Consider the following 24,772-nt stretch of genomic DNA (forward strand, 5'->3'; position numbering starts at 1 on the left):
CCCAAGGACAGGCTCTTGGGAGGAGATGGCGTCCCACCAGAGGGGATGAGGTGGTAGGATCCCAGGACCCCAGATCAGAAGCTCCCCAAAGTGCGGTCTAGGGAACAGGGGGGTTGGTGCCCAGATCATGAGTGTGGAGTGTGCTGCAGTGTCTGCCACCACTGAGGCCTAGGAGGGGGTTCGGTGTCTTGTCCACCCTGCAAACTGGAGCCTTCGCTGGGCAGGTTGTACAACCCCTTCATGCTCCGTCTGTCCCTGCGCGGCAGCATTGGTCGAGGTCCCTCCCCAGGGCTGGTGACCGCCGGCGCAGCCACCATTGACGCGGGTTGTTCCCTAGGTATGTGCAGGAGGTTATGCGGCGGGGACGCGCCTGCGTCAGGCCAGCGTGCGCGCCGGTGCTGCGCGTGGTACCAGCCGTGTCGGACATGGAGCTCTCCGAGACAGAGTACGTGCGTCCTGAGGGTCCTCCTGGTCCTGCCCACCCCAGCCCGGGCGTCCCAAGCCAGGTCCCATGGTAGAGCCGCCGTCCTGGGGCCTGAGCTCACTGAGAGGCAGCTGTGGCAGGAGAGGGTCCCACGGCATCAGACTCCAAGCTGCCCTAGAGCCCTCTCCCGTCTCCATCAAAGGAGATGCTGGCTGTCCAGCATGATGACAAGTGACCAACAGGCCCGGCTGGAGGCCTGGGCACAGCCAGCCCTGTATCCACACAGGTGTCATGACCAGGCCCCTTGTGGGGCAGAGACCTACCCCTGCCCCTGGTGCCCCTGGTGCCCCTGGCCCCGCCCGGGGTGGAACTGGCTGGTCCCTGCAGGCCTGGCTTGAGCAGGGTCGGGGCTGCAGGTGCTGAGATGTGCGAGGTGCGTCAGCTTGCAGTGTGGGTCTCAACCATGTGCGTCTGTCCAGTCCGTGCAGTCAGTGAGTCAGGGCTCTGCTCCCACCTGCAATGCTGACCACTCCGAGCCCGTGAGAAAGGCTTGCTGTGTCCACACCACGTGATCCCACATGGGCTGTGTCAACGGTGCCTTTGTGTGCTCAAGGTGGCAGGAGGGGCAGACCCCAAAAGGGACCTTGAGAACAGGGGTCCCCCAGGCCTTACCAGGCTTGCCCCAGATGCAGGTTTGTTGTGGCTGTCATCCTCTAGGGGGTCTCGGGGGAGCCTTCACCCGTCCTTGGGGCAGCCCCCACATGTTGGCTCATTCTCCTATGGGCCTGGCTCCAGGGGGTTCCAAGGATGTGGCTCTGGGAGAAAGTCCAAGAATGCAGGTGGGTGGGGCCCTGGTGTGCAAAGTGGACGGTCACATGGCTGAGGTGGCCGTGAGGCCTTCCTGCCAGGATGTTGGCTCTGGAAGCCTCTAGTGCATGCAGCCAGGAGGAGGCCCAAGGGCTGAACCCTAGTGGGCCAGGGGCAGCTTCTGGAGTCATCTGAGGGACAGTTGGTGGCAGGGGAGTCAAGCAGGGATGTGAGAGCACCCAGGCCCTGCCCATCATCCCGGCACAGCTGTGGAAGCACAGCACCTGTAACAGGAGGGCCCAGCTCAACCTGGGCAGGAGATGGTACCAGCCCTGCCCCCTCTGAAGGGCCTGCTGGCCGCACCCACAACAGGCCTCGGACAGACTTCGCTGTGGGGTCAGGCGCATCCAGAAATCGTGCCTAGTTCTGTTCGTCCAGTCCCTGCCCTGGAGATGTTTTTAGGGTTTGGGGGCCGTAAGTCTTCCTGGGATAGGAGCCATGCAGCCTGCCCTGCCCTCCTAGAGGTGAGAGCTGCAGTGTGCCCAGTGGCCAGGCCCTGTCCACTCGAGGGTGGGGCTGTGAGGCAGCGGGGAGACCTTCATGCTCCCGGTGAGTGGAGTCAGACTCCGCTGTGAGTGGAGTAGACCCCAGATTGAGATGCTGCGGCGGGGGGTCAGTGGGGCCTGGGGCCCCAGGTGTTTGCAGGCCTCCCCCACCCTTTGCTGGCAGCCTGAGGCCAGCGGGAGGCACCCTGTGGGACCTCAGTCCAAAACCAGGGACCACTGCTGCATCTCTTTCCCCAGGACGAGATCGCAGAGGAAGGCGGGCGGCGGGAGTGCCCCGCCGTGTGACAGCATCGTTGTAGCGTACTACTTCTGTGGAGAGCCCATCCCCTACCGCACCCTGGTGAGGGGCCGCGCTGTCACCCTGGGCCAGTTCAAGGAGCTGCTGACCAAAAAGGGCAGCTACAGGTGAGTGTGAGGGCTGGGGTGCCCACTCCCTGCAGGGGTATGTGGGTGCCCAGCAGTACGAAAAAGAGGGTTTCTAGCCAGGCATGGTGCCTCACATCTGTCATCCTGGCACATTGAGAGGCTGAGACTGACAGATTGCCTGAGCTCAGGAGATCGAGACCAGCCTGGGCAACATGGTGAAACCCTCTCTCTCCACTAAAAATACAAAAGAAATTAGCCAGGCATGGTGGCGGGTGCCCGTAATCCCATTTACTTGGGAGGCTGAGGCAGAATTGCTTGAACTCAGGAGACGGAGGTTGCAGTGAGCTGAGATCGCACCACCACTCTCCAGAACTCCAGCCTGGATGACAGAGCGAGACTCCGTCTCTACCCAAAAAAAAAAAAAAAGGCTTTCTGGCTGTTTCATCTCATACCCCTCATCTGTACCTAAGCCAGTTCTCCAAGCCCTGGGCTGAGGATAGCATCAGGCCTTCGGCCCCACAGGACTCAGGGTCCTAAGGGACTCCTTCCAGGGCCCTCAGCTTCGGGGTGAGAAAACAGAGGCCAGAGGCCCAGACGACAATGGTCTGAACCTTGTGTGGGGTTCCCCTGGGCTGGCCTCGTCTCCAGGCTCTGGATTCAGGTCCTTTTGCCCAACCGAAAAGCCAGGCCCCGTCCTACCAAGGTTCATTGGCCCTGGGCCCCTCACCCCTGCAGGGCCTCCCTGCAGCCAGCCTTGGAGGCTCCTGAGCGAGCACTGGGGGGTGAGCAGAGGGGGCCTGACCCCAAGAGCCTGGCAGAGCCTGGCAGGTGGTTCCCTCTGTCCACAAGCGACTGTGTAGACGCCTGTGGACTGTGTCTGCGGATGTGGTGCTGAGGGAGGGCCCCAATTGGGGTCACCTCCATGATAGGGCTCAGCCCTTGGGAAGCAGACACCCCACACCCATCCACTTCCCCGTTGCACCTCCTGGGAGGCGGGGGAAGGTACTCCTAGGGGGCTGCAGGGTGCCTCCCAGCAGGCAGTAAACTCACCCCCTGTGGCTGCCTCTTCACCCACATGTGGTCGTTGCACTGTTCACTGTTGCCCTGGGAGGGGCGCACGTGGTGGGGGCAGTGGGGCATGGACAGGAGGCTCCTCAGGATGGGAGTATGGACACGCCAGCCCCACCACAGGCCTCCTCCCATCTGCGGCGCCGCCTGCTCACTGTGCTCCTCACCTCCATCCTGCAGATACTACTTCAAGAAAGTGAGTGACGAGTTTGACTGTGGGGTGGTGTTCGAGGAGGTTCGAGAGGACGAGGCCGTCCTGCCCGTCTTTGAGGAGAAGGTCATCGGCAAAGTGGAGAAGGTGGACTGAGCGGCTGGCGGGCTGACCGCTGCACCAGGCGAGGCCCTTGGTGGGCACAGGTGTCACAGCCAGGCGGATGACCTTGTACTCAGGAGCCCAATAGAGAACAGCGTGGGGGCGCCGCCCACCCCTGCAGTCTCGCCGTGTCTGGGCGGGTAGGGGTCCCTCCGCGTGGTCCACAGGCTTCTGTCCTGCCCCCGAGGAGGCAGCTGGACACTCCCCATAGCAATACTTGGAGGGCCTAGCCCAAGTGGGGCAGCCAAGGTCCCTGCTGCCGGCTTTAAGCAGCGCCCCGGTGCCTCCCCTGGGCACGTGTGCTGGGATCTGTTTTCCCTCTGGGGTTTGCCCACGTACCCTGGTCTTGCTGGGCTCAGCCCCAGGCCTGGGCACAGGGGCCTGCAGGGCCTCTGTCAATTGTACTCGCCACCGAGTGCCTTCAACACAGCTTGTCTCTTGCCTGCCACTGTGTGAGCCGGCGACGGGGCACTGCACCTGCCTCCAGCTGCCGGCTGCGCGGTCCCGGGTCCTCCTTTCTGAGGGCCCATGTAAATATGTACATTTCTCAGGCCAGGGCCAGCAGGGGCTGCCCAGGTCTGTTTTTCATGCGATGACACTTGTACAATTATCTTTTCAAAGGTACTTGGATAATAATGAAATAAAACTGTTTTTGAACCTGCTCTGGCTGTGGTGTGTCTGCTGCCGGTGGGGCCTGGCCTGGGTCTCCCAGCCTCAGCCCGTGGTAAAGGAGGTCATACTGGCCTCCAGCAGGCATGGGGGTCATCCTGTGACTCAGAGGCTGGCCAAGCTAGAGCATGAACGTGCTCTACCTTCCTTCCCAGGAGCCCGCGTCTGCGCAGAGCTGCATCAGGCCAGCCTTGCTGAGGGACCAGGCACACACAGTCCAGAACCAAGCTCTTTATTCACAATGCACAGCTCCCTCCAGCACCCAAGGAGGTGCCTCCTGTCCAGCGGTGATGGGGGGAGTGACACGGGGGTAGCTACAGCTCCTCCTTGGACCCCACAGTTGAGTTGGCCCGTGGCTCCTAGAACGGGTCACAAGTGCAGCTCGAAGCTCTGCTCCCAGCCTACCCCTGCCCCCGCCCCGCCAGCCCTGTGTAAAGAGGGTTTGTGCAGAGGCCTGGAGCCCTGGCTTAGGGACACCCACCGGGAACGGGGCTGCCGGCTCCTCCGTGGGCTCCTCCGTGGGCTCCTCCGTGGGCACCGCGCCCCCGTTCTCAAGGAACTTGGACAAGGTCTCCAGGTCCCTAGTGCTTTTATATTCAATCACCTGAGGAGAGGCAGGAGGATCTGGAGGACATGCCAGGTCCAGGCCCACGCCCAGGAAGATGGCATCCCAGCTTCTTCCCCAGCCACCTGCCCCCCATACCTTCCGACCTGGCCCTGCTGGGAAGTACTTGAGGGTAGGGAAGCTGTGCACGGCGAAGGCGTCCAGCTCATTGGCCGTGGCGTCCAGCTGAGCGATGATGATGTCCTCATGGTCTTGGTACTTCTCAGCTAGCGCCTCCCAGGCAGGCGCCATCTCCTTGCAGTGGGTGCACCATGGGGCATCTAGGACAGGGGCCGTTGAGCGCGGCCATATGGGCACCCCCTGCCCAGCCCACACACCCCGTGCCTCCCTCAGCACTCACAGAACTTGACAAACACATTCTTGGTTTCGTCAAAAGCCACCTGCTCAAAATTCTTGCCCACGAGGGTCTTCACTGGCCGCTGATCCCAGTCAGGGGGAACGTCCTGGCTCAGGAGATAGGGCTGGGGGAAACCAGGCCAGGCGCTTTGCCAGGGGTCCTCTGCAGGGCTCGGGGGAGGTCTTCTGTGGGGCTCGGCGGGGAGGGAGGTCTCTGCAGAGTTGGGGGCTCCTCTGTGGGGACTGCAGGGGCGGGGGCCTGAGAGCTGCTGTTCCCACCCCCTGCCGGGCCGGGAGGATGAGGTCAGGGTTCCCCTCCCTCTGTGAGCAGTCTGCAGCAGACCTTGACTTGGCTGTTGAGGACTGCATGGCAGAAAGCAGTGACGGAAGCTGCGGTGACAGGGCCGTCATCCACAGGCGCGTATTTTTTAGCGGTCTCAACGTTGATGAAGCGCAGGGTGGGGGCTGCCTCAGCCTTGAGGCCAAAGTACTGCAGCACATGCTCATTGTCAGCTGCCACATCCACCACCACGAACAGCACCTGAGGCCAGGAGTCCACACTGGCACCGGCCACTGTCCAGCTGCCCCTCCCTCCCGGACCCCAGTACCTGCCCCCATTCAGCTGCCCCACCCCCCGGACCCCAGTACCTGCCCCCGGAAGCGGGGAGCTGCCTCCCCAAAGCCTGCTAGGAGCTCCCTGTGAGCAGCCAGGGTCTGGTTGACAAACAGCAGCAGGTGGTTGAGGATCCTGGCCGCGAAGATCTTGGGAGATGTCTACAGTAGAGAGGGTGCTCATGACTCCACAGGGCCCCCAGCCTAGGCACCCCCATCCCTGGACTCCTCCACCCTGGGACTCCTCCACCCTGGGACACCCCCAGCCCAGGCACTGCAGCCTACGTACCTGGCTGTTGAACTCCGTGACCAGGCGCATACTGTGTGTGACCAGGAAGCGCGACAGATCCCCCAGGTCCAGGCCAAGCTCCTCATCCACTGGGAAGTCTGCCCGCCCCTCATCAAACTGGACAGCAGCAGATGGGTCAGTGGGCACTGCAGCCGGACCCCAACCCACGCCTGGGCCTGACCTACCTTCTTAAAGAGAACCACGGTGTCCTTGGTGAGGCCGAACTGCTGAAAGAGCCGCGGCCGGTCCGTGAGGCCAAAGGTCATATCCAGAGCGTCCCGGGTCAGGGCCAAGAAGGTGGCCACGTCCTCGTCCTGCAGGTCCTGAAGGGCCCGGCCCTGTGAGGCCACCAGGTCCCACAGTCACTGCCCCCATGGCCTAGCTCCCCACGCCCAGTGGCTCACCTGGAAGAAGCCGATGACCACGAGGTCCCGGCCATCGATCAGCGCCTGGGTGGCCGCCTCGTCCTCCAGCCGCATGGCACTGGGCCCCACCCGCCGTCGCAGCCACTCGGCGATGCCCTCAGCTTCCCGTGGTCCTGCAGGGAGTCCCCCTCAGCCTGGGCCTGGCCACCACCCCCCAACGACCGGCCTGCCCCCGCACCTGTGTACTCCTCCGGGTGTGTGCGGTTCCCGTTTCGGAAGAACTTGAGCGTAGGGTACTCCGTCACACCAAACTCCTCAGCCAGCTCGGGCTGTGCAGGCCCGTCCACCTTGGATAGCGTGACTGCCGTTGAGTCGGCCGCGAGCAGGGCAGCTGCCTTGCTGTACTCGGGGGCCAGGGCCTTGCAGTGCCCACACCACGGGGCATCTGGGGGACGGGGCCGTGAGTGCCCCAGGCCACCACAACCCCAAGAGCACCCTCTCCACACCTGACAACCCAGCAGGGAACAAGCGTGCTCCTCCACTCTGCCCCGAGCCCCGGCCATGGCCACGCTGAGCGCCAGTTCCTCTTTGTGGTCCCCCAGGCTGCGACACAGGGACCAGCAAGGCTTGGGGGGGCTTGAAAGACCCCTCCCTACAGCCGGGCGCGGTGGTTCACACCTGTAATCCCAGCACTTTGGGAGGCAGAGGTGGGTGGATCACCTGAGGTCGGGAGTTTGAGACCAGCCTGGCCAACCTGGAGAAAACACGTCTCTACTAAAAATACAAAAAAAATGAGCCAGGATTGGTTGCGTACGACTGTAATCCCAGCTACACGGGAGGCTGAGGCAGGAGAATCGCTTGAACCTGGGAGGCGGAGGTTGCAGTGAGCCAAGATTGTGCCGTTGCACTCCAGCCTGGGCAACAAGAGCGAAGCTCTGTCTCTAAAAAGGAAAAGACCCTCCCTTTCCTGCCCTGTAAGGCTGGGGCTCCCAGGCCCATGTGGCTGCCTGTGAAGACCTCCCAGGCAAGAACGGTCCCTGTCTGTGTCAAGGGTTGTGAAAAGACCACAGAGCACATGCATCAGGGACCTCCATGGGCCCCCAAAGCCCGAACACTCCTGGGCCTCCGCAGAGTCTGTGGGATGTTCCTGGCAGCTGGAGGAGTGGCCGGCAAGGCGGCGACTCTGGCACCATGGCCGCTGGCTGAGCAGGGAGGCACAGGTGCTCTCATGTCCTGTGGGTACCCCCAGTACTACCACTGCTCCTGCCTGCCCGCCCCGACCGGACCCCCAGGACCCTCCTAGAGAGCTCCTGGGCACAGTGGGGGCAAGTGCCTGTGGGGAGGCCTCTCTTGGGCACATGCCCTGCATATGCTGGCAAAGGGTGGGGCCCCCAGGTGGGCCCTGACAGTCTCCACCGGTCCCCAGCTCCACTGGCCCCAGCACTCACAGAACTCCACCAGCAGGGCAGGGTGCTCCCGCAGGGCCAGGCCCAGGGTGCGGCGGCTCAGCACCAAGATCCCATCCTCCTTGGGGATTTCCTCCTCTGGAGGCTCCTCTGAGGGGCTCTTGGGTCCCTGCTCCTGACCGCAGGGGCACGAAGCCCTGAGCAGCAGCAGCAGTACAGGCAGAAACTGGCGGCTCATGGTGCTGCCAGGGCCCGTGGGGCAGGGGCAGATAAGGGGGCCAGAAGCCAAGCAGCGGCTGCCACGTGGCACACAAGCCTGGTTCCAGCAAAGATAAGGCCCACGCGGCCCCCAGCCCCCAGGGGAGGGGAGGCAGAAAGAGACAACACGCAGGGCACCGAGACAGGGCCACGTTTAATGGGACAGCTCAGGGGACAGCGCCAGGCCCAGGGGGTCCCGGGACAGAGCAGGGGCAGCAGGGGAGGGTCTGGTCACTCACAGGGGGTGCTGGGGATGCTTGGGAGTCCCTGGGCAGCAGCTGAGGGAGGTGGGGGAGACAAGGACTGGGGGTTCAGTCCTTCCAGTCCTGGCAGATGCGGAGACCCCACTCCCAGGACAGGTGGTGCGTCCTGTCATCATCGGTGAAGAGGGACACGACCAGGTAGGGGCCCCGCACCAGTGCACCCCTCGGCACTTCCTCCACCGGAGTCACAAACTCATACTCCTGGGCGCTTGGGCCGTAGCTGCCCACCATGTAGACGGTCTTGTCCACTAGGGAGGGGGAGGGCATCAGGGCTGTCCTCTGTCCGCCCCCTACTTCCCACCCCCCGCCCTGTTCCCCCCTCACCCGCTGCCCTCACCGCGCAGGCCCCGGCGGTAGGTGTGGTGCAGACACTTGAGGCCGCTGACAATCTCCCTGTGGACCTGGGAAAAGAGGCATTAGGAGTTCTCTCTGGGGGCCAGGTCTCTGGTTGTTGCCCCCATCCCCATTCCCTCTGCCCACTGCCCTGGCTCTCACCTTGAAGGTGATCTTCACTCTGTAATCAACCCCTTCCTTCAGGATAAACACCTGGTCCTTCAGAACAGCCAGGTCCCCTATTGGGGAAACTGCAGCTAGGGTCGGAACGCCCCACAGGCTGAGACCTGCTCCAAGAGCCCCCACGTGGGGTGTGGTGCCCATGAGGTCTGCGATTGTGATGGCCCAGGGCGTGGAACCCAAGGGTGCAGCAGTGTGCCTGGGAGGGCCCTACCTATGTTCAGGGTGCAGCATCCTGCGAGTTACCTGTGAGATCCATGACGACGGGCCCTGGAGCCTGCTCCGACAAGAGTGTTAGCCTGGTCACCTGCACATTGGGCAGGCTTGGGTCTGAGGAGAAACTGGAAGTCTGCAGGATGCCCCCCCTCACCCCTGCTGGGCTTCCCACCAGCGCCCCCAGACCCAGCCCTCCAAGCCCAGGCCCCTGCCATACCCACGGCCGGTGGCATGGGCCCCAGCAGCGCCCGCTTGTACTCGGCCAGGCTCCTGTCGTCCGGGTCCAGCTGCCGGATCTCCAAGAGGCTCTTCCTCCCTGGCGCCCGGTACTCGGGCACAGCCTCATCCAGCACCTCGTCCACTGCCGGTGGCCCACCCTCCTTGTCAGCCAGGAGGACTGGGGGTGGGGAGGGGCATGAGCAGTGGCCACTAGCAGACCCTGGCATTCCAGCATCAGGCTGGAGCCCCCTCTGGCCAGCTGTACCTCCCACTACCCAAAGGGACTCAAGGGGAAGCCTCTGGGAGAGGGCAGGCGGCCTGGGGAGGTGCCACACCGCACCCAGACCTTCAGGAGGGGCCCCCAGAGACCACCAGGCCTGCAGCTCCTCTGGCCCAGATGTCCACAAAGGCCCCTTCCCTGACTCGGAGACCAAAGGGTGGGGGAGTGAAGACTTCAAATGAGGGTAGCCCAGGGCCAGGGGCTACCTGCTAAAGTGCAGCGGCCCTCAGCAACCCCCATCCCTAGTAGCCCTCCAGGGCCCTCTACCATCCTGCTCTGGGCCGGGGTCTCTGAACACTTTCCCACAGTCTAGGAGTTCCTCCCCATGCTGCTGGGGGGCTGGGAGCCGCTCTCTCCAAATCCCTGGGCTCAGGCTCTGCGCCGCCTTCCATGGTGCCCCGGGCTGGTGGTCTCCTGAAGCCCCCTCCCTGGTGCCCTGGGCAGGGGTTTCTGAGTCCCTGCCCACTTCGCTCCAGTCTTCTCGGGAATCACACACGCCCTACGGAGCCTGAGCCCCAGCCCCACCCAGGGGAGAGGCGCTCCAGGCAGCGGTGCCCAGGGAGAGAGGGTCCCAGCCCCGCCGCTTCACAAGCGGACCGGTCAGCACCTGGCCCCCTTCCCCACAGGGGTGGAGCCGGGATGAAGTCCCCCACCCCTGCCAGACCCCGGCCGGGGGTCTGCGCCGCGAGATCCCCACGCGCGCCCCCAAAGTTGCCGCGGGGGAGGGGCTGCTCCCCGCCCGGGGCTGAGACCCAGCCGAGCCCCCCGCCCACTTGGCCGCCGGCCCCTGCCCGGCCCGCTCACCTCGGGCGCACAGCGCCAGCCGGAGCAGCTCCAGCAGCTGCGCCCCCAGCTCGCACGCGTCCAGGCCCAGCATGGTGGCGCGCGGCCCGGGCCGCCGCGGAGCCGCCGAGGAGCCGCCGCCCGCCCCGCCGCCGCCCCGCTCGGCGCTCAGCCCCGGCGCGACTGCGGTGAGCTCATCCCGGCCGGGAGCGCCCCCCGCGCCCAGCGCCGCGCCCGCGCCGCGCGCCCCCAGCCGCTCCGCGGACCCCGCGCAGCCCCGCAGAGACGCGCGTGTCGCCCGCACGGCGCCGGCACCCGGGTCGCCCCGCCGGCGCGCCAGGACCCCGCACAGAAGCTCCTGGACGCGGACGCACGCAGCCGCGGTCACGATCCCCGCCGCCCGCCCGGCCTGTGCCCGGCTCTGGCCCGCAGGGCTGCCCCACCCCACGGCGCGGCGGGAGCCTGGCGGGGGTGGGGGTCTCCTGGGAAACCCTCTGCGGGGCGTCGGGGCGCAGGTGCGCCCCCATCCCCAGGGTCTCATTATCCGCGGCCACACCTGGGCCGAACCGTGCTCCCCCTTCCCCTCCCCCGCTCCCGACGGAGCTTCTGTCTGGGCCGAGGGGTACTCCTGGGGCCTGCCCAGCCTTGGGGTGAGGGGCTGGCCCAACACCCTACAGGTTCACGGTCATCAGTAGGGCGGGACCACAGTGGGCACGGGTCCCACACACACCAAGGTGCGTCTGGAGCCACAGAAGCAACAAGAGCCCCTCACAGGCTTAGTGACCTGGCAGGGCTGTGTGAGTTCCCAAGAGGGGGTGTCCCTGCAGGGCTCTTGGAAACCCAATTCCCGAACCCCCTGTGCAGGGCTCTTGGAAACCCAATTCCCGAACCCCCTGTCCATAGAGAGAGGACACTGACACGGGGCCGGAGTGCAGAGACCGGAGCACAGAGGGGCTTCTGATATTGACACCTAAACTGAGACCTGTGGGTGGGTGGGATGGGACCAGGCAGGGGACAGGGGTGAGCAGGCCCTGGCTGGGACAGCTGAACCAAAGACCTGAGTCTGAATAACGGAGAAGGGGTCGGAGCACCAGCCTGAGTCCCTTTCTTAGACACCCCTGGCCCCCGATTCCTGGTTCCAGGGACACCAGAAATTAGACCCGCCCTTGCCAAGGAGCTCCTTGATTGAGCAGAAGACCACCTTGGGTGCTAGAGGGCATTGGGGTTTGGGTGGGGACTGTCTCCCTTGGCCCCCCACCTGCACACAAGCTTACCAGGGCAGGATCCTATGAGCTTGGGCCCAGGCCCCTCTAGAGCCCCACCTCTGCGGACCCTTCACTGTAGGCAGCGGAGGCTGTTAGGACGCTTGTCTCCAGGCTGCCAGCTCCAGCTCCTACAGCTGTTACCAGATAGAAGGTCTTGGAGATGAGTTGTCCAGGCTCTTGGTGGGTTGAACAAAGAATTAAACAAACACACAAAGTAACAAAAGAACAAGGAAACACAAAGCAACAAAAGAACTGAGTCAGAAGAATGGAGGAAAGAGCACAGATTTAGGGAAGGCAACTCACAGAATGGGAGGGGGCTCCAGCAAGTACCTCCAGAGCCTCCGTGATTAGGATTTTTATCAAGCGAAGGAACCTGGCCACAGCCCTTGTGCCCTTTAGGGGCCTCCAATTGGCTACACCCGATGAAGGACTGGCCCGAGACCAATCAGAGGTGAAGTGGAAACTTCTGTCTCGTTATCACAGGAGCCAGGATGTGGCCTGTGTGCTGCCCAGTCCTGCCTACAACTGGCTGCACCTGCTGTTCTGTTGCTTATGCCCAACCCTTGGCTACCCTCATTCCCTATTCTGCCTCACAGCCACCATAGATGCCCACCCCTGCAGACAGGGCAGCCAGACCTGGGCCACCTCACCCCACCTGTGTGTGAGGCATGGGAGGGCTCACTGGGATCCAAGGGAGATGGTTCCCTGGAGTAAGAGACCCCACAAGCCCCCTGCCCGAGCTCATACTCAACCTGGCCTCTCCAGCAATGGAAATGGACTCTGGCCACTATGTTAGGGGCTCCTAGACCAAGACCAGCCACCCACCCTGCCCAGCCCCCAGCAACCCCTGAGTGGGTAAGGATGGGGAGAGGTACTCTGCCTCCAAGAAAGCAGAAATAGACCAGATGTGGTGGTACACATCTGTAGTCCCAGCTACTCAGGAGGCTGGGGTGGGAGCATCACTTGAGCTCAGGAGTTTGAGGTTGCAGTGAGTTTATGATTGCATCACTGCACTCCTGGTGACAGAATAAGACCACCGTCTCTCAAAAAATAAAAACATAGCCAAGTGCCATGGCTGATGCCTGTAATCCCAACATTTGGGAGGCTGAGCCAGGAGGATCACTTGAGGCCAGGAGTTCAAGATCAGCCAGCCTAGGCAACAGAGCAAGAAGCTGAGGCCCTTACAGACAGGGATAAGTGAGGAGCTACATGTATATTTATCTACAAAAATAAAAATGATTAAAAGAAAAATTAGTGGCCAGGCGCAGTGGCTCACGCCTGTAATCCCAGCACTTTGCGAGGCCAAGGCAGGTGGATCACTTCAGGTCAGGAAGTTCGAGACCAGCCTGGCCAAAACAGTGAAACCCCATCTCTACTAAAAATACAAAAAAAAAAAAAAAAAAAAAAAAAAAAAAAAAAATAGCCAGGCATGGTGGCACATGCCTGTAATCCCAGCTGCGTGGGAGCTGAGGCAGAATTGCTTGAACCCAAGAGGCGGAGATTGCAGTGAGCCGAGATTGTGCCACTGCACTCCAGCCTGGCAACAGAGTGAGACTTGGTCTCAAAAAAAAAAAAAAAAAAAATCCAGGCATAGTGGCACCTGTCTGTGGTCCCAGCTACTCAAGAACCTGAGGTGGGAGGATCGCTTGAGCCCAGTAAATCAAGGCTGCAGTGAGCTATGATCGTGCCACTGCACTCTAGAGAGGTCATGTCTCAAAAATAAAAACATAGCTCACGCCTGTAATTCCAGCACTTTGGGAGGCCAAGGTGGGTGGATCTCCTGAGGTCAGGAGTTCAAGACCAGCCTGACCAACATGGTGAAACCCTGTCTTTGCTAAAAATACAAAAATTAGCCGGGCATGGTGGCATGCGCCTGTAATCCCAGCTACTCAGAAGGCTGAGGCAGGAGAATCGCTTGAACCTGGGAGGCGGAGGTTGCAGTGACCCGATATTGTGCCACTGCACTCAGCCTAGGCAACAAGAGTAAAACTCTGTCTCAAAATAAATAAATAATAATTTTAAAAAAGAGGTCAGGCGCAGTGGCTCACAACGGTAATCCCAGCACTTTGGGAGGCCGAGACGGGTGGATCACGAGGTCAGGAGATCGAGACCATCCTGGCTAACACAGTGAAACCCCGTCTTTACTAAAAATACCAAACAAAACAAAACAAAACAAAACAAAACAAAAATTAGCCGGGCGCGGTGGCGGGCGCCTGTAGTCCCAGCTACTCGGGAGGCTGAGGCAGGAGAATGGCGTGAACCCGGGAGGCGGAGCTTGCAGTGAGCTGAGATCCGGCCACAGCACTCCAGCCCGGGCGACAGAGCGAGACTCGGTCTCAAAAAAAAAAAAAAAAAGAGACACTGGCTGGGCATGCCTATAATCCCAGCATGTTGGGAGGCTGAGGCAGGAGAATGGATTGAGCCCAGGAGTTCGTGACTACCTTGGGCAACATAGTGAGACCTCGACTTAGTTTTTAAAAAATGATCCGACCTGGCACGGTGGCTCAAGCCTGTAATCCCCAGCACTTTGGGAGGCTGAGGCAGGTGGATCACCTGAGGTCAGGAGTTCGAGAATAGCCTGGCCAACATGGTGAAACCTTGTCTGTAATAAAAATACAAAAAATGGGCCGGGCGCGGTGGCTCAAGCCTGTAATCCCAGCACTTTGGGAGGCCGAGATGGGCGGATCACGAGGTCAGGAGATGGAGACCATCCTGGCTAACACGGTGAAACCCCGTCTCTATTAAAAAATACAAAAAACTAGCCGGGCGAGGTGGCGGGCGCCTGTAGTCCCAGCTACTCGGGAGACTGAGGCAGGAGAATGGCGTAAACCCGGAGATGGAGCTTGCAGTGAGCTGAGATCCGGCCACTGCACTCCAGCCTGGGCGACAGAGCGAGACTCCGACTCAAAAAAAAAAAATACAAAAAATTAGCCAGGCATGGTGGCAGGTTCTTGTAATCCCAGCTACTAGGGAGGCTGAGGCAGGAGAATCGCTTGAACCTGGGAAGCGGAGGTTGCAGTGAGCCAAGATTGCACCATTGCACTCCAGCCTGGGCAACAAGAGGGAAACTCCATCTCAAAAAAAATAATAAAATAAAATAAGATCTAGTCTCCCTTGAAGTCAGAAATTTGAGACCAGCCTGACCAACATGGTGAATCCCCATCTCTACTAAAAATACAAAAATTAGCTGGGTGTGGTGGTGCATGCTTGTAATCTCAGCTACCCAGGAGGCTGAGGCAGGAGAATCGCTGGAACTCGGGAGGCAGAGGCTGCAGTGAGCCAAGACCTGACCACCGCACTCCAGCTTGGGTGACACAGTGAGACGCCGTCTCAAAAACAAAAAGAAAAATTAGCCAGGCGTGGTGGCAGGAGCCTGTAATCCCCGCTACTCAGGAGGTTGAGGCAGGAGAATTGCTTGAATTCAGGAGGCGGAGGTTGCAGTGAGCCCAGCTTGCGCAGTGGGGCTTGAAGGGCCTGGGCCTGGCTCGGGGTGCACCTGGGGGATAGGCATGGCCAAGCCTTTGGAGGAGGGAGAGAGCTGGGAGTGGAGTGGGGCCTGAAGCCAGGCGGCCACTGGTGAGACGAAGTCGGTGTCTGTTGAGATCCTCCCTTCAGTAAAGCGCCTCTCCAACAGTGTCAGGGTGCCCTAGGCAGGGTTTCTGCCCATTCCCCAGTGGGCCCACCCAGGCCTGTGTGAAACTGAGGGAAGTGAGCCATGAGCCGTCAACCACTCCCCGGTAAGGACCTCCGATAAGGGACCCACAGCAGGAGGTGGGGACAGCTGGGTCACACTGTGCAACAGCCACATGCTCCACTGACACCCGGCATCCAGCACGTTTAGAAAGCCAGACAGCTAGGGCCGGGCGCGGTGGTTCAAGCCTGTAATCCCAGCACTTTGGAAGGCCGAGGCGGGCGAATCATGAGGTCAGGCGATGAGACCATCCTGGCTAACACGGTGAAACCCCGTCTCTACTAGAAAATACAAAAAATTAGCCGGGCGAGGTGGCGGGCGCCTGTAGTCCCAGCTACTCGGGAGGCTGAGGCAGGAGAATGGCGTAAACCCCGGAGGCAGCGCTTACAGTGAGCTGAGATCCGGCCACTGCACCTCAGCCTGGGGGACAAAGCGAGATTCCGTTTCAAAAAAAAAAAAAAAAGAAAGCCAGACAGCTGGTGTGGTGGGCACCCAACCTCTCATGCCCCAAACCAGCCACTGCCACAGCAACGTGTGCAGCCCTGGCCACAGGCATTGCAGGACACCAGGCCCCTGGCCCCGGCCCCACAGCCAGGTCGCTGGTCCCTGAATGTCCTCAGGGCCCCACACACCACACATAGGACTAGGATTACAGTGGGCCCTAAACCACGTTTCCCACCCCCGTTCACTCTCCCTACGGGTCTCCTCTACTCACGGAACCCCTCTCCCTCTCTGAACCCCCATCCCCTCGGCTGCCCTCCCCGAGACCCTCCCCATGGTTAACCCCCTCCCTGATGAGCACCCTCCCTCTCCCAGCGACCACCCCCTGCTCCAGCTCAGCCCCGACCCCTCACATCCCCCTCGGTCCCAGGCCCACGCCCCCCGTCCCACTTCGCCTCCACCCATGAGGGCCTCAGCGTCCCGGGACTTGGGGGGGTGACTCAGGTAGCTCGTGGGGCGCCGGCTCCTTTGCCTCTGGGCCGTGGCCGTGACTCTTAGACCCGAACTGGGGCCTGGCGACTCTGGACTCACGGCCCGAGGGTTAACCCGGGCGCGGCGCGGGGCGGGCGGGGCTGGGCGGGGCGCTCGGTCATCCCCGCCGTCCTCGCCCCGCAGCCATGGCCGCCGGCCCCGCGCCTCCCCCCGGCCGCCCCCGGGCGCACATGCCGCATCTAACGAAGGTGCGAGGCAGGTGGGGGTCCCGCCGACCCCCGATTTCCCGGCGCCCGAGGCCGGAGAGCAGGAGGCACGGGGGCGCGCGGGGCGGGGCGGGTCTGGGGCGGCGGCTCTGCGAGGCCGGGCGGGGCGGCGAGGCCTGGGGCCCCTTGGGGGTCTCGCGGGGTCTTCCCCGGCCCTCCCCGGCCCGCCCCGCGCCCCCGCCGCCCGCTGCGGCCTGGAATCCGCCGCCGCCGCGCCTTAATCTCCGCGTTCCCGGATCCGGGGCATCCCGGCCGGTGCCGTGCCAGGGAATCAGGGTTGCGGGGGCGGCCAGAGCAGCCCCTGACGGCTCCCTCCGCCCAGATGGAGCGGGTGGTCGTGAGCATGCAGGACCCCGACCAGGGCGTGAAGATGCGGAGCCAGCGCCTGCTGGTCACGGTCATTCCCCACGCGGTGACAGGTGAGGCGCGTCAGGGCGGGGGTGCGTGCGCGCCTCGGCCTCCCTCCACCTCCGTCTCTCCCGTGCAGGCAGCGACGTCGTGCAGTGGTTAACCCAGAAGTTCTGCATCTCGGAGGAGGGTGAGCGCCCTGCCGCCCGCTGGGCCCTGGGGTCACTGGGCTGGTGGCCTAGGCCTGAGTTTCCTGGGGGCTGGCAGTTCTCAGAGCCCTGCAGAGCGCACTGGAGTGGGGAGCACAGGTGGGAGGGGAGGCCCGGCTCTTCCGCCCTTGACCGCTTCCACAGCCCGGCGCTCACCGTCCCACCCGTCCCCAGAGGCCCTGCACCTGGGCGCCGTCCTGGTGCAGCACGGCTACATCTACCCGCTGCGTGACCCCCGTAGCCTCGTGCTCCGGCCAGACGAGACGCCCTACAGGTTCCAGGTCAGACTCTGGGGCGCAGGTGGGAGCCGGTGGGACCCCCAGCTCCACCCACCCAACCTACCAACTCGGGGAGACGGGAGGGGCTGCCAAGCTTGCTGGGATTGGAGTGGGACTTCGCCATGTCACCGTGGGCTGGTGGTCCACCGCCCCCTCCCCAAAAGTCCTGGACTGCAAGTACCCATGTGGTGAGAAGGACCCGGCTGAGGGATGGGGCCTCAGTTTTCCTGGGGGTCACAGCAGGGCCCCAGGAGGGGTTGTATCTGCAGAGGATTCTGCCGTCTTCCTGGGGATCCCTAGGCCCAGTCCCTGAGGGAGGGGCTGTGGAGGCCTGAGGACAGCATTCTTGCCCTCCCTAACCACATCAGGATCCTGGGCCCACCTGCCGTCAGTTGTACCCCTCCCCAGGCACAGACTGTGACTACATCCAAGACTTGTGCAGGCCCCCAGTCCCACCCTGCCCTGAATGGGGGCTTAGGGTGACCAGTGAGGGAGGCAGTCCCTCAACAGGACCCCAAGGAGCGAACTGGCCTCAGTTCCAGGTGGAGAGACTGGCCAGTGGTCAGTGGAGTCTCTGGGTGGTGGGCAGGCAGGGAGACCCTCAGACACCCCCTGCCCAGCCCAGGCTTCTCCCCAGGGAGGTCTGAGGGTGGGGTGACACTGGGGAGGCACAGACGCAGGCATCCTGGACACCTTCTCCCTGCACCACGCCAGACCCCATACTTCTGGACAAGTACCCTGTGGCCGGCTGCAGAGCTGGACTATGGTGAGCAAGGGGACGGCTGGCCCCAGACAAGCTCCCAGGACTGGGGGCCTCAGGGTGATGCTGCAGGGCAGGGCAGAGCTGGCCCCTCTGCAGGCTGTCCCTGTCCTTCTAGCCATCTACCTGGCCAAGAAGAACATCCGAAAACAGGGGACCCTGGCGGACTATGAGAAGGTGGGACCCCCACCCGCCCCATCCCGGCTGGGTCCAGCTGGAGGAACCCAAGCCTCATTCATGCCTCCCAGGGCCTCATGATTTACCCCGGAACATACAGCCCAGGCCCCAAGACCCAAGACAGTCCCCAACCCCCCACTCCCCACACAATCTCACTGGGGGCAGGGGCCGGGGTGACCCACTGGAGACCTCGCTGCCCCCAGGAGTGCTATGACCGGCTACACACGAAGATCAGCCATGCGTGGGACCTGGTGCTGATGCAGGCCAGGGAGCAGCTGCGGTGAGGCCCTGCCCCACCCTGCCTGCAGGTGCCTAACCCAGGCAACTCAGGAAGCCCAGCACCAGGCCGGGCTCTGGTGGCCCTGGGACCGTGGAGGGCACCTCTGGGTATGGCTGCCTGCCCAGGTCCAGGCCCGAGGGCCTGCTGTGTGCAGGGCATGCCCTCAACTCAGCCTCCTCCTCCCAGGGCAGCCAAGCAGCGCAGGAAGGGGGACAGGCTGGTCATTGCGTGCCAGGAGCAGACCTACTGGCTGGTGAACAGGCCCCCGGTGAGCCCACCTGCGGTGAGGGTGTGGGGCCACCTGCGGTGAGGGTGTGGGGCCACCTGCGGTGAGGGTGTGAGCCCACCTGCGGTGAGGGTGTGGGGCCACTGGCCAGCGCAGGGGTCAGAGTGCTTCCCTGACAGGCACTCACAGGACCACCGTTTTCAGCCTGTGGAAGGACCTGTCTTGGAGATCCTGGTGGGGGGCAGGACGTTTTTGCTTTGTGACTTAATTGCATTTCTGCTCATCAGAACCCAGGTCTCTGTCCCTAGACCACAGTACAAGCCAGCTTCTCTCTGGGCCCAAGGGAGAGTCACTGGGACACCAGATTGCGGGAACTGCAGACCCTCAGAAGGAAGCAGAGTGGGGGTGGCCTCGGCTGCAATGTGGGGACTGAGTTCACAGACTGGGAGCAACTGGGGCTGTGGGGAGGCCTGGTGGACAGGCCATTTGGGGTTGGTGAGCAGAGAAGAGACAGCTGAAGGCTAGGTTGGGGGCTCTGTTCCCAAGTTCCTTTGAGTGTCAGTTTCCACATGGGGTCTGGGGGGTGGAACTCAGTCTCAAAGGGGGTCAGCAGGCCACTGGAACTGCATCCCCCCTCATCTCACCCCCCCTCTGCAGCCCGGGGCCCCTAGTGTGCTGGAGCAGGGTCCAGGGCGGGGATTCTGTGCCGCCAGCCGTGTGCACATGGTGAGCCTCTGTGTGCGTGCTGACTGCCCTCTCGCTCTGCACACCTGCCGCACCCTGCTGGACCCACCATGGGACTGCCCGTCTGTCCGTCCTTTGGTCCCCCCAGAGGGTACTTGGTGGTACTTGGTGCAGCCTCTCCAAGCCCCTGCTCACTCCCGGTCACTCCTGTTCCCCAGGCCTCTGCTAACTCTCGCTTTCTCTCCCCTCACACCTGCTGCCCTGGGTGCATGTAAGTGGAGTGGTGGGGACGAGGTGGGTGGCGGGGAGGAAGGGGGCTCTTCTCCTGGACAGTATCAGCGTTTGCAGGGAATTGGAGGGGTGACGGTGACAAGCAGGGTTATGGCCTGACAGACCTAAGCAGATCCAGCAGCAACCTCCCTCCAGGTGGAGGCCTCCAGAACCACAGGGACCAGACAAGAGGGAGCATCTGAGCCCTGCAGCAGCAAAACCCTTTGTTCAAACTGAGTCCCATCCAGACCCCACGTCTGGAACTGATGCACCTAGAACCTCCTGATAAAACTTCTTACGTTCACGACCCTGACATTTCCCCATACAAAGCTGCTCAGAGACAGTGGGTTCGGGGACCCAGGCAGAGTGTCCGCCGCCTCCGCTCTGGCCCCAGCGAGGCCCCTACCGATGAACTCAATAAGTCACACCTGGTTCCCCAGTGGTTCCCATTAGTAGGTACTTCTCAAGTATATGTTTAAAAACATAACTTAAATACATTTGAAAATATGACATATTAGGCCGGGTTTGGTGGCTCACATCTCTAATTCCAGCACTTTGGGAGGCTGAGGCAGGTAGATCACCTGAGGTTAGGAGCTCAAGACTAGCCTGATCAACATGGAGAAATCTGTCTCTACTAAAAATACAAAGTTAGCCGGGCTTGGTGGCACATGCCTGTAGTCCCAGCTACTCGGGAGGCTGAGGCAGGAGAATGACTTGAACCTGGGAGGCGGAGGTTGTGGTGAGCCGAGATCGCACCACTGCACTCCAGCCTGGGCAACAAGAGTTAAACTCCCTTTCAAAAAAAAAAAAAATAAAGAAAAGAAAAAATATGACATATTACTCACAACTGCAACTTTCAGAACCTCAGGGTTCCGTGGAATATTCTGCAGATTGCCAGACCTTAGGCCCCCAGAGGTCTCCTGGAAAGTCAGATCCCTGATTGGAAGAAGGGGCTCCAAGGGGCGGGACTGGGGGCCTGGGCCACCATCTCTGCCAGGTCTATGGGGCAGGAGCTAAGCCTGGTGAGGGGCCCTCCACCTGGGGATTTTGGACCCCAGCAGGGGACCTGCATCTAACTGCAGCCCACCTGTCCCTTCCAGACCAAGAGTGCAGATTTCTATAAGCAGGAGGTAAGTCCTGGGACTGGGAGTGGAGGATGCTGGGTGCCTTCCCCAGCCCAGGACCTGACTCACAGGCCCCACATCCTAGATCGAGTACTGCAGGAGAGCGCTGGGCAGGACCCGAGTGAAGTCCTCCGTCTGCCTTGAGGCGTGAGTGGGGTGAGGGGTGGCAGCTGGAGACCCCTGCTGAGTGCCCTGGCTCCTGAGGCCCCTCCTGCACTAGCCCCGATACCCACTTCCAGGTACCTGAGTTTCTGCGGCCAGCGTGGACCCCACGACCCTCTCGTGTCGGGCTGCCTGCCCAGCAACCCCTGGATCTCAGACAACGACGCCTACTGGGTCATGAACGCCCCCACGTGAGCCCAGGCGGGGCAGGGGGACTGCGGGTGTGCTCCCAGCCTGGGGGGCTGCAGGAGGGTCAGTCCCCACACTCCCCAACAGCCCCGCCCTCCCCCCAGGGTGGCTGCCCCCACGAAGCTCCGTGTGGAGAGATGGGCCTTCAGCTTCCGGGAGCTCCTGGAGGACCCCGTGGGGCGGGCCCACTTCATGGACTTTCTGGGAAAGGAGTTCAGTGGTGAGAATCCCCCCAGCCCCCTGCTCCAATCCCAGCAGGGAGGCTGCTGCCTCGCTTTCTGCTTCGGTTTCTGCCAGGTCCCTGGGGACCCCTCCTGGCCCAACCAGCCTGGGAACCCCCTGGCCCTGGCTGCCACTCTCGATGGTATCCTTGACTGGGTGCCCGGCCCCCCAGGAGAAAACCTCAGCTTCTGGGAGGCATGTGAGGAGCTTCGCTATGGAGCGCAGGCCCAGGTCCCCACCCTGGTGGACGCTGTGTACCAGTAAGTGCCGTGTGGTAGGTACTGGTTGGCCAACGGGCAGATGCAGCCAGCCAGGACTACCCAATGCTGTCCCCACCCCTAGGCAGTTCCTGGCCCCGGGCGCTGCCCGCTGGGTCAACATTGACAGCCGGACCATGGAGCGGACCCTGGAGGGGCTGTGCCAGCCCCACCGCTACGTCCTGGATGACGCCCAGCTACACATATACATGCTCATGAAGAAGGTGGGTGCTGGGCCAGCCTGGAGGGGCGGGAGGGGGCATCCCAGACAGGTCTCCATGTCCCCACCCTCGAGGGCTCTGTCTGCACATGCATTGCCCATGCTGACTCTGTCCCAGGGGAGCACCTTCCCCACCTGGCTGGGGCCGCCCTGGCTGCTGTCCTGTCAGTGTTCCGTCCTGAGCACACACCGGGTTCAGAGGGGAAGGACTGGCCCAGATCACATGCTTAAAAAGGATCAAGTTTCGATCTAAAAAGGTTTTTTTTTTGTTTTGTTTTTTTGAGGCGAATCTCGCTCTGTCACCCAGGCTGGAGTGTAGTGGTGCGATCTTGGCTCACTGCAAGCTCCGCCTCCCGGGTTCAGGCCATTCTCCTGCCTCAGCCTCCCGAGTAGCTGGAACTACAGACGCCCATCACCACGTCTGGCTAATTTTTGTATTTTTAGTAGAGATGGGGTTTCACCATGTTGACCAGGCTGGTCTCGATCTCCTGACCTCGTGATCCACCTGCCTCAGTCTCCCAAAGTGCTGAGATTATAGGTGTGAGCCACCACGCCTGGGCTTTTTTTTTTTTGAAACAAAGTTTCACTCACCCAGGCTGGAGTACAGTAGCATGATCTTGGCTCACTGCAACCTCTGCCTCCTGGGTTCCACCCGCCTTGGCCTCCCAAAGTGCTGGGATTACAGCTGTGAGCCACCAAGCCCCGACTTTTTTTTTTTTTTTTTTTTTTTTTTGAGACGGAGTCTCGCTCTGTCACCCAGGCTGGAGTGCTATGGCCGGATCTCAGCTCACTGCAAGCTCCGCCTCCCGGGTTCACCCCATTCTCCTGTCTCAGCCTCCCGGGTAGCTGGGACTACAGGCGCCGCCACGTCGCCCGGCTAGTTTTTTGTATTTTTTAGTAGAGACGGGGTTTCACCGTGTTAGCCAGGATGGTCTCGATCTCCTGACCTCGTGATCCGCCCGTCTCGGCCTCCCAAAGTGCTGGGATTACAGGCTTAAGCCACCGCGCCCGGCCTTTTTTTTTTTTTTTAAAAAGTGTCTCACTCTTGTCGCCCAGGCTGGAGTGCAGTGGTACGATCTCGGCTCAATGCAATCTCCGCCTCCCAGGTTCACACCATTCTCCTGCCTCAGCCTCCCAAGTAGCTGGGATTACAGGTGCCCACCACCACGCACAGCTAACTTTTGTATTTTTAGTAGAGATGGGGTTTCACCATGTTGGCCAGGCTGGTCTCCAACTCCTGCCTCAGGTGATCCGCCTGCCTCAGCCCCCCAAAGTGCTGGGATTATAGGCGTGAGCTACTGAGTCCGGCTTTAACTTATTTTTGTTGATATTTGAACATTTCCAGACAGGCGCAATCTTGGCTCACTGCAGCCTCAACCTCCCAGGCTCAAGTGGTTCTCTTGCCTCAGCCTCTCCAAGCTACCACACCTAGCTAATTTTTAAAATCTTTTGTAGAGGGATTTTGCCATGTTGCCCAGGCTGGTCTTGAACTCCTGGACTCAAGTGATCCTTCTGCCTCAGCCTCCCAAAGTGTTGGGATCACAGGCTGAACCACCGTGCCCGGCCAAGTTTGGATGTTGTTAAGACCACCATAGACTCAGATCTCACCGTAGTGGGCGGGTTTCACCATAACCAGCATTATTCTTTCATGATGTTCACATGGCCCCATGTGTGGCTGCCGGCCCCTGAGCCTCATGCTGTGTCCCTGGCACCTAATGCTGGCATCCTGGCTCTCTTCCTGGCACGCACCATCAAACACGGCTAATTTTTTATTTTTTTTGTGGAGACGGGATCTCACTATGTTGCCCAGGCTGGTCTTGAACTCCTGGGCTCAAGCAATCAGCCCACCTCAGCCTCCCCAAATGTTGGGACTACGCACGTGAGCCACCATGCATGGCCTGCCTTGTTCTTTTATTTGACTCCACAACCCTGCCCTCACTCTGTGGGGAACAGGGAGTCATTCCTGGTTCCTGGTAATGGCTGTGGAGGTGCTGCGGTTTATTGCTCTACACATAGCCACCAGGGCTCTTGCTATTTTTGCTGTGACATGGCCCAGGCAGAGAGGAGCTCAGGTCTGAGTCTGCCTTGGTCTGGGCAGGTCCGGGGTGGCTGCCTCCAGCACCCTGTCTGCCGGGGACTCCATGGCTGGAGGAGGCTCCAGCCATGCTTGGCTGCCCCTTCGGGGCGAGCTGGCTGAGAGGTGAGGAGGCAGAAGGGTCAGGGTCTGGACGCTGTCTCTTGTAGGACTCCTACCCAAGGTTCCTGAAGTCTGACATGTACAAGGGCCTCCTGGCGGAGGCTGGGATCCCACTGGAGACGAAGAAACGGTGAGCCCAGGCAGTGCCCTGTGGCTGGCGGCTGCGGCCTGGGGGCTGCTGGGCCCCTGAAGCGAGTTGGGCAGGATGCCAGCTGGCCAGCCTGTTCTCAGCCCCCTTCTCGCCCACAGCGTGTTCCCGTTCTCGTGGAGGCCACGGCACTCGAGCCCCAGACCTGCACTCCTTCCCACCGCTGTGGAGCCCACAGCGGCTGGTGGCCCTGGGGGAGGAGATGGGGTGGCCTAGTGGACCTGGCCCATCTGCCACTCTAGTCCCTGCAGCTCAACATCCTGCATGAATGCAGCAGCCACCCCCCTCTTGGCCCAGGTCCTGGTGGCTGCTGAACCCAGCACCAGTGTCCCCTTGTGCCCAGAGGGCCCAGTCTTGCTGTGGGGCGCATAGCCTCCCTCCCTCCAGCAAGCCCTCCCTGCCCAGAAGGAAGGGGTCCAGGTGTGGATTCCCAGGGAAGGATTTCATTGGCTCAGCTTCAGTCAGGGCAGCACGTGTTACCTGAAGAG

General features: G+C 61.7%; 4 protein-coding genes across 6 annotated transcripts in view; 2 read left to right on the forward strand and 2 right to left on the reverse strand.

Moving 5' to 3' along the window:
* Positions 1-4,206, forward strand: part of AXIN1 (axin 1) — a 68,380-nt gene extending 64,174 nt beyond the window's left edge. Inside the window, exons 9-11 of one of the 2 annotated variants that reach the window (XM_030924303.1) lie at positions 338-445; positions 2,035-2,202; positions 3,412-4,206. In XM_030924303.1, coding sequence (XP_030780163.1) covers positions 338-445; positions 2,035-2,202; positions 3,412-3,538 — 403 coding nt within the window. In that variant the 3' untranslated portion in view covers positions 3,539-4,206. The remainder of the gene's footprint in view (positions 1-337; positions 446-2,034; positions 2,203-3,411) is intronic. The other variant, XM_030924304.1, reaches the window with a different exon arrangement.
* A 223-nt stretch (positions 4,207-4,429) lies between these two features.
* PDIA2 (protein disulfide isomerase family A member 2) lies at positions 4,430-8,112 on the reverse strand. Its single transcript, XM_010381849.2, has 11 exons — positions 7,889-8,112; positions 6,679-6,885; positions 6,480-6,613; positions 6,261-6,398; positions 6,076-6,192; positions 5,823-5,948; positions 5,518-5,715; positions 5,179-5,299; positions 4,917-5,098; positions 4,695-4,817; positions 4,430-4,572 (listed from the first exon to the last, which is right to left on the reverse strand). Exons 1-11 carry the CDS (start codon positions 8,082-8,084, stop codon positions 4,528-4,530), a joined length of 1,587 nt encoding a protein of 528 aa, XP_010380151.2. The 5' UTR covers positions 8,085-8,112; the 3' UTR covers positions 4,430-4,527.
* A 127-nt stretch (positions 8,113-8,239) lies between these two features.
* Positions 8,240-10,720, reverse strand: ARHGDIG (Rho GDP dissociation inhibitor gamma). 2 transcript variants are annotated; one of them, XM_010381874.2, is made up of 6 exons: positions 10,400-10,720; positions 9,314-9,493; positions 9,127-9,210; positions 8,863-8,939; positions 8,705-8,768; positions 8,240-8,615 (listed from the first exon to the last, which is right to left on the reverse strand). In XM_010381874.2, the coding sequence occupies exons 1-6, from the start codon at positions 10,470-10,472 to the stop codon at positions 8,416-8,418; spliced, it is 678 nt and encodes a 225-aa protein (XP_010380176.2). In that variant the 5' UTR covers positions 10,473-10,720; the 3' UTR covers positions 8,240-8,415. The 2 variants fall into 2 exon arrangements, with proteins under 2 accessions (XP_010380176.2, XP_030780356.1); XM_030924496.1 differs by having other exon boundaries at positions 8,863-8,987.
* Positions 10,721-16,452: 5,732 nt separating this feature from the next.
* Positions 16,453-24,771, forward strand: RGS11 (regulator of G protein signaling 11). Its single transcript, XM_030924491.1, has 16 exons — positions 16,453-16,515; positions 16,856-16,952; positions 17,021-17,071; positions 17,265-17,390; positions 18,247-18,305; positions 18,509-18,585; positions 18,772-18,853; positions 19,469-19,537; positions 20,866-20,895; positions 20,975-21,036; positions 21,129-21,242; positions 21,345-21,460; positions 21,635-21,722; positions 21,805-21,943; positions 24,184-24,266; positions 24,386-24,771. The coding sequence occupies exons 1-16, from the start codon at positions 16,453-16,455 to the stop codon at positions 24,498-24,500; spliced, it is 1,371 nt and encodes a 456-aa protein (XP_030780351.1). The 3' UTR covers positions 24,501-24,771.
* The last annotated feature ends 1 nt before the right edge of the window (position 24,772 follows it).

Source organism: Rhinopithecus roxellana, chromosome 20 (assembly GCF_007565055.1).
Source record: "Rhinopithecus roxellana isolate Shanxi Qingling chromosome 20, ASM756505v1, whole genome shotgun sequence".
Classification (NCBI taxonomy): domain Eukaryota; kingdom Metazoa; phylum Chordata; class Mammalia; order Primates; family Cercopithecidae; genus Rhinopithecus; species Rhinopithecus roxellana.

What these genes read in the sequence shown, in the direction of transcription:
- PDIA2 (XM_010381849.2), bottom strand. Translation starts at nt 8,084, where the DNA reads ATGAGCCGCCAGTTTCTGCCTGTACTGCTGCTGCTGCTCAGGGCTTCG. An exon ending in ACACCCGGAGGAGTACACAG is followed by an intron (nt 6,614 to 6,678) that starts GTGCGGGGGCAG and finishes GACTCCCTGCAG; the next exon opens with GACCACGGGAAGCTGAGGGC. An exon ending in CCGTGGTTCTCTTTAAGAAG is followed by an intron (nt 6,193 to 6,260) that starts GTAGGTCAGGCC and finishes GCTGCTGTCCAG; the next exon opens with TTTGATGAGGGGCGGGCAGA.
- RGS11 (XM_030924491.1), top strand. Translation starts at nt 16,453, where the DNA reads ATGGCCGCCGGCCCCGCGCCTCCCCCCGGCCGCCCCCGGGCGCACATG. An exon ending in GGTCAGACTCTGGGGCGCAG is followed by an intron (nt 17,391 to 18,246) that starts GTGGGAGCCGGT and finishes CTGTCCTTCTAG; the next exon opens with CCATCTACCTGGCCAAGAAG. An exon ending in CAGATTTCTATAAGCAGGAG is followed by an intron (nt 20,896 to 20,974) that starts GTAAGTCCTGGG and finishes CCCACATCCTAG; the next exon opens with ATCGAGTACTGCAGGAGAGC.
- ARHGDIG (XM_030924496.1), bottom strand. Translation starts at nt 10,472, where the DNA reads ATGCTGGGCCTGGACGCGTGCGAGCTGGGGGCGCAGCTGCTGGAGCTG. An exon ending in GAGTGAAGATCACCTTCAAG is followed by an intron (nt 8,769 to 8,862) that starts GTGAGAGCCAGG and finishes CTCTTTTCCCAG; the next exon opens with GTCCACAGGGAGATTGTCAG. An exon ending in CTACCGCCGGGGCCTGCGCG is followed by an intron (nt 8,616 to 8,704) that starts GTGAGGGCAGCG and finishes CCCCCTCCCTAG; the next exon opens with TGGACAAGACCGTCTACATG.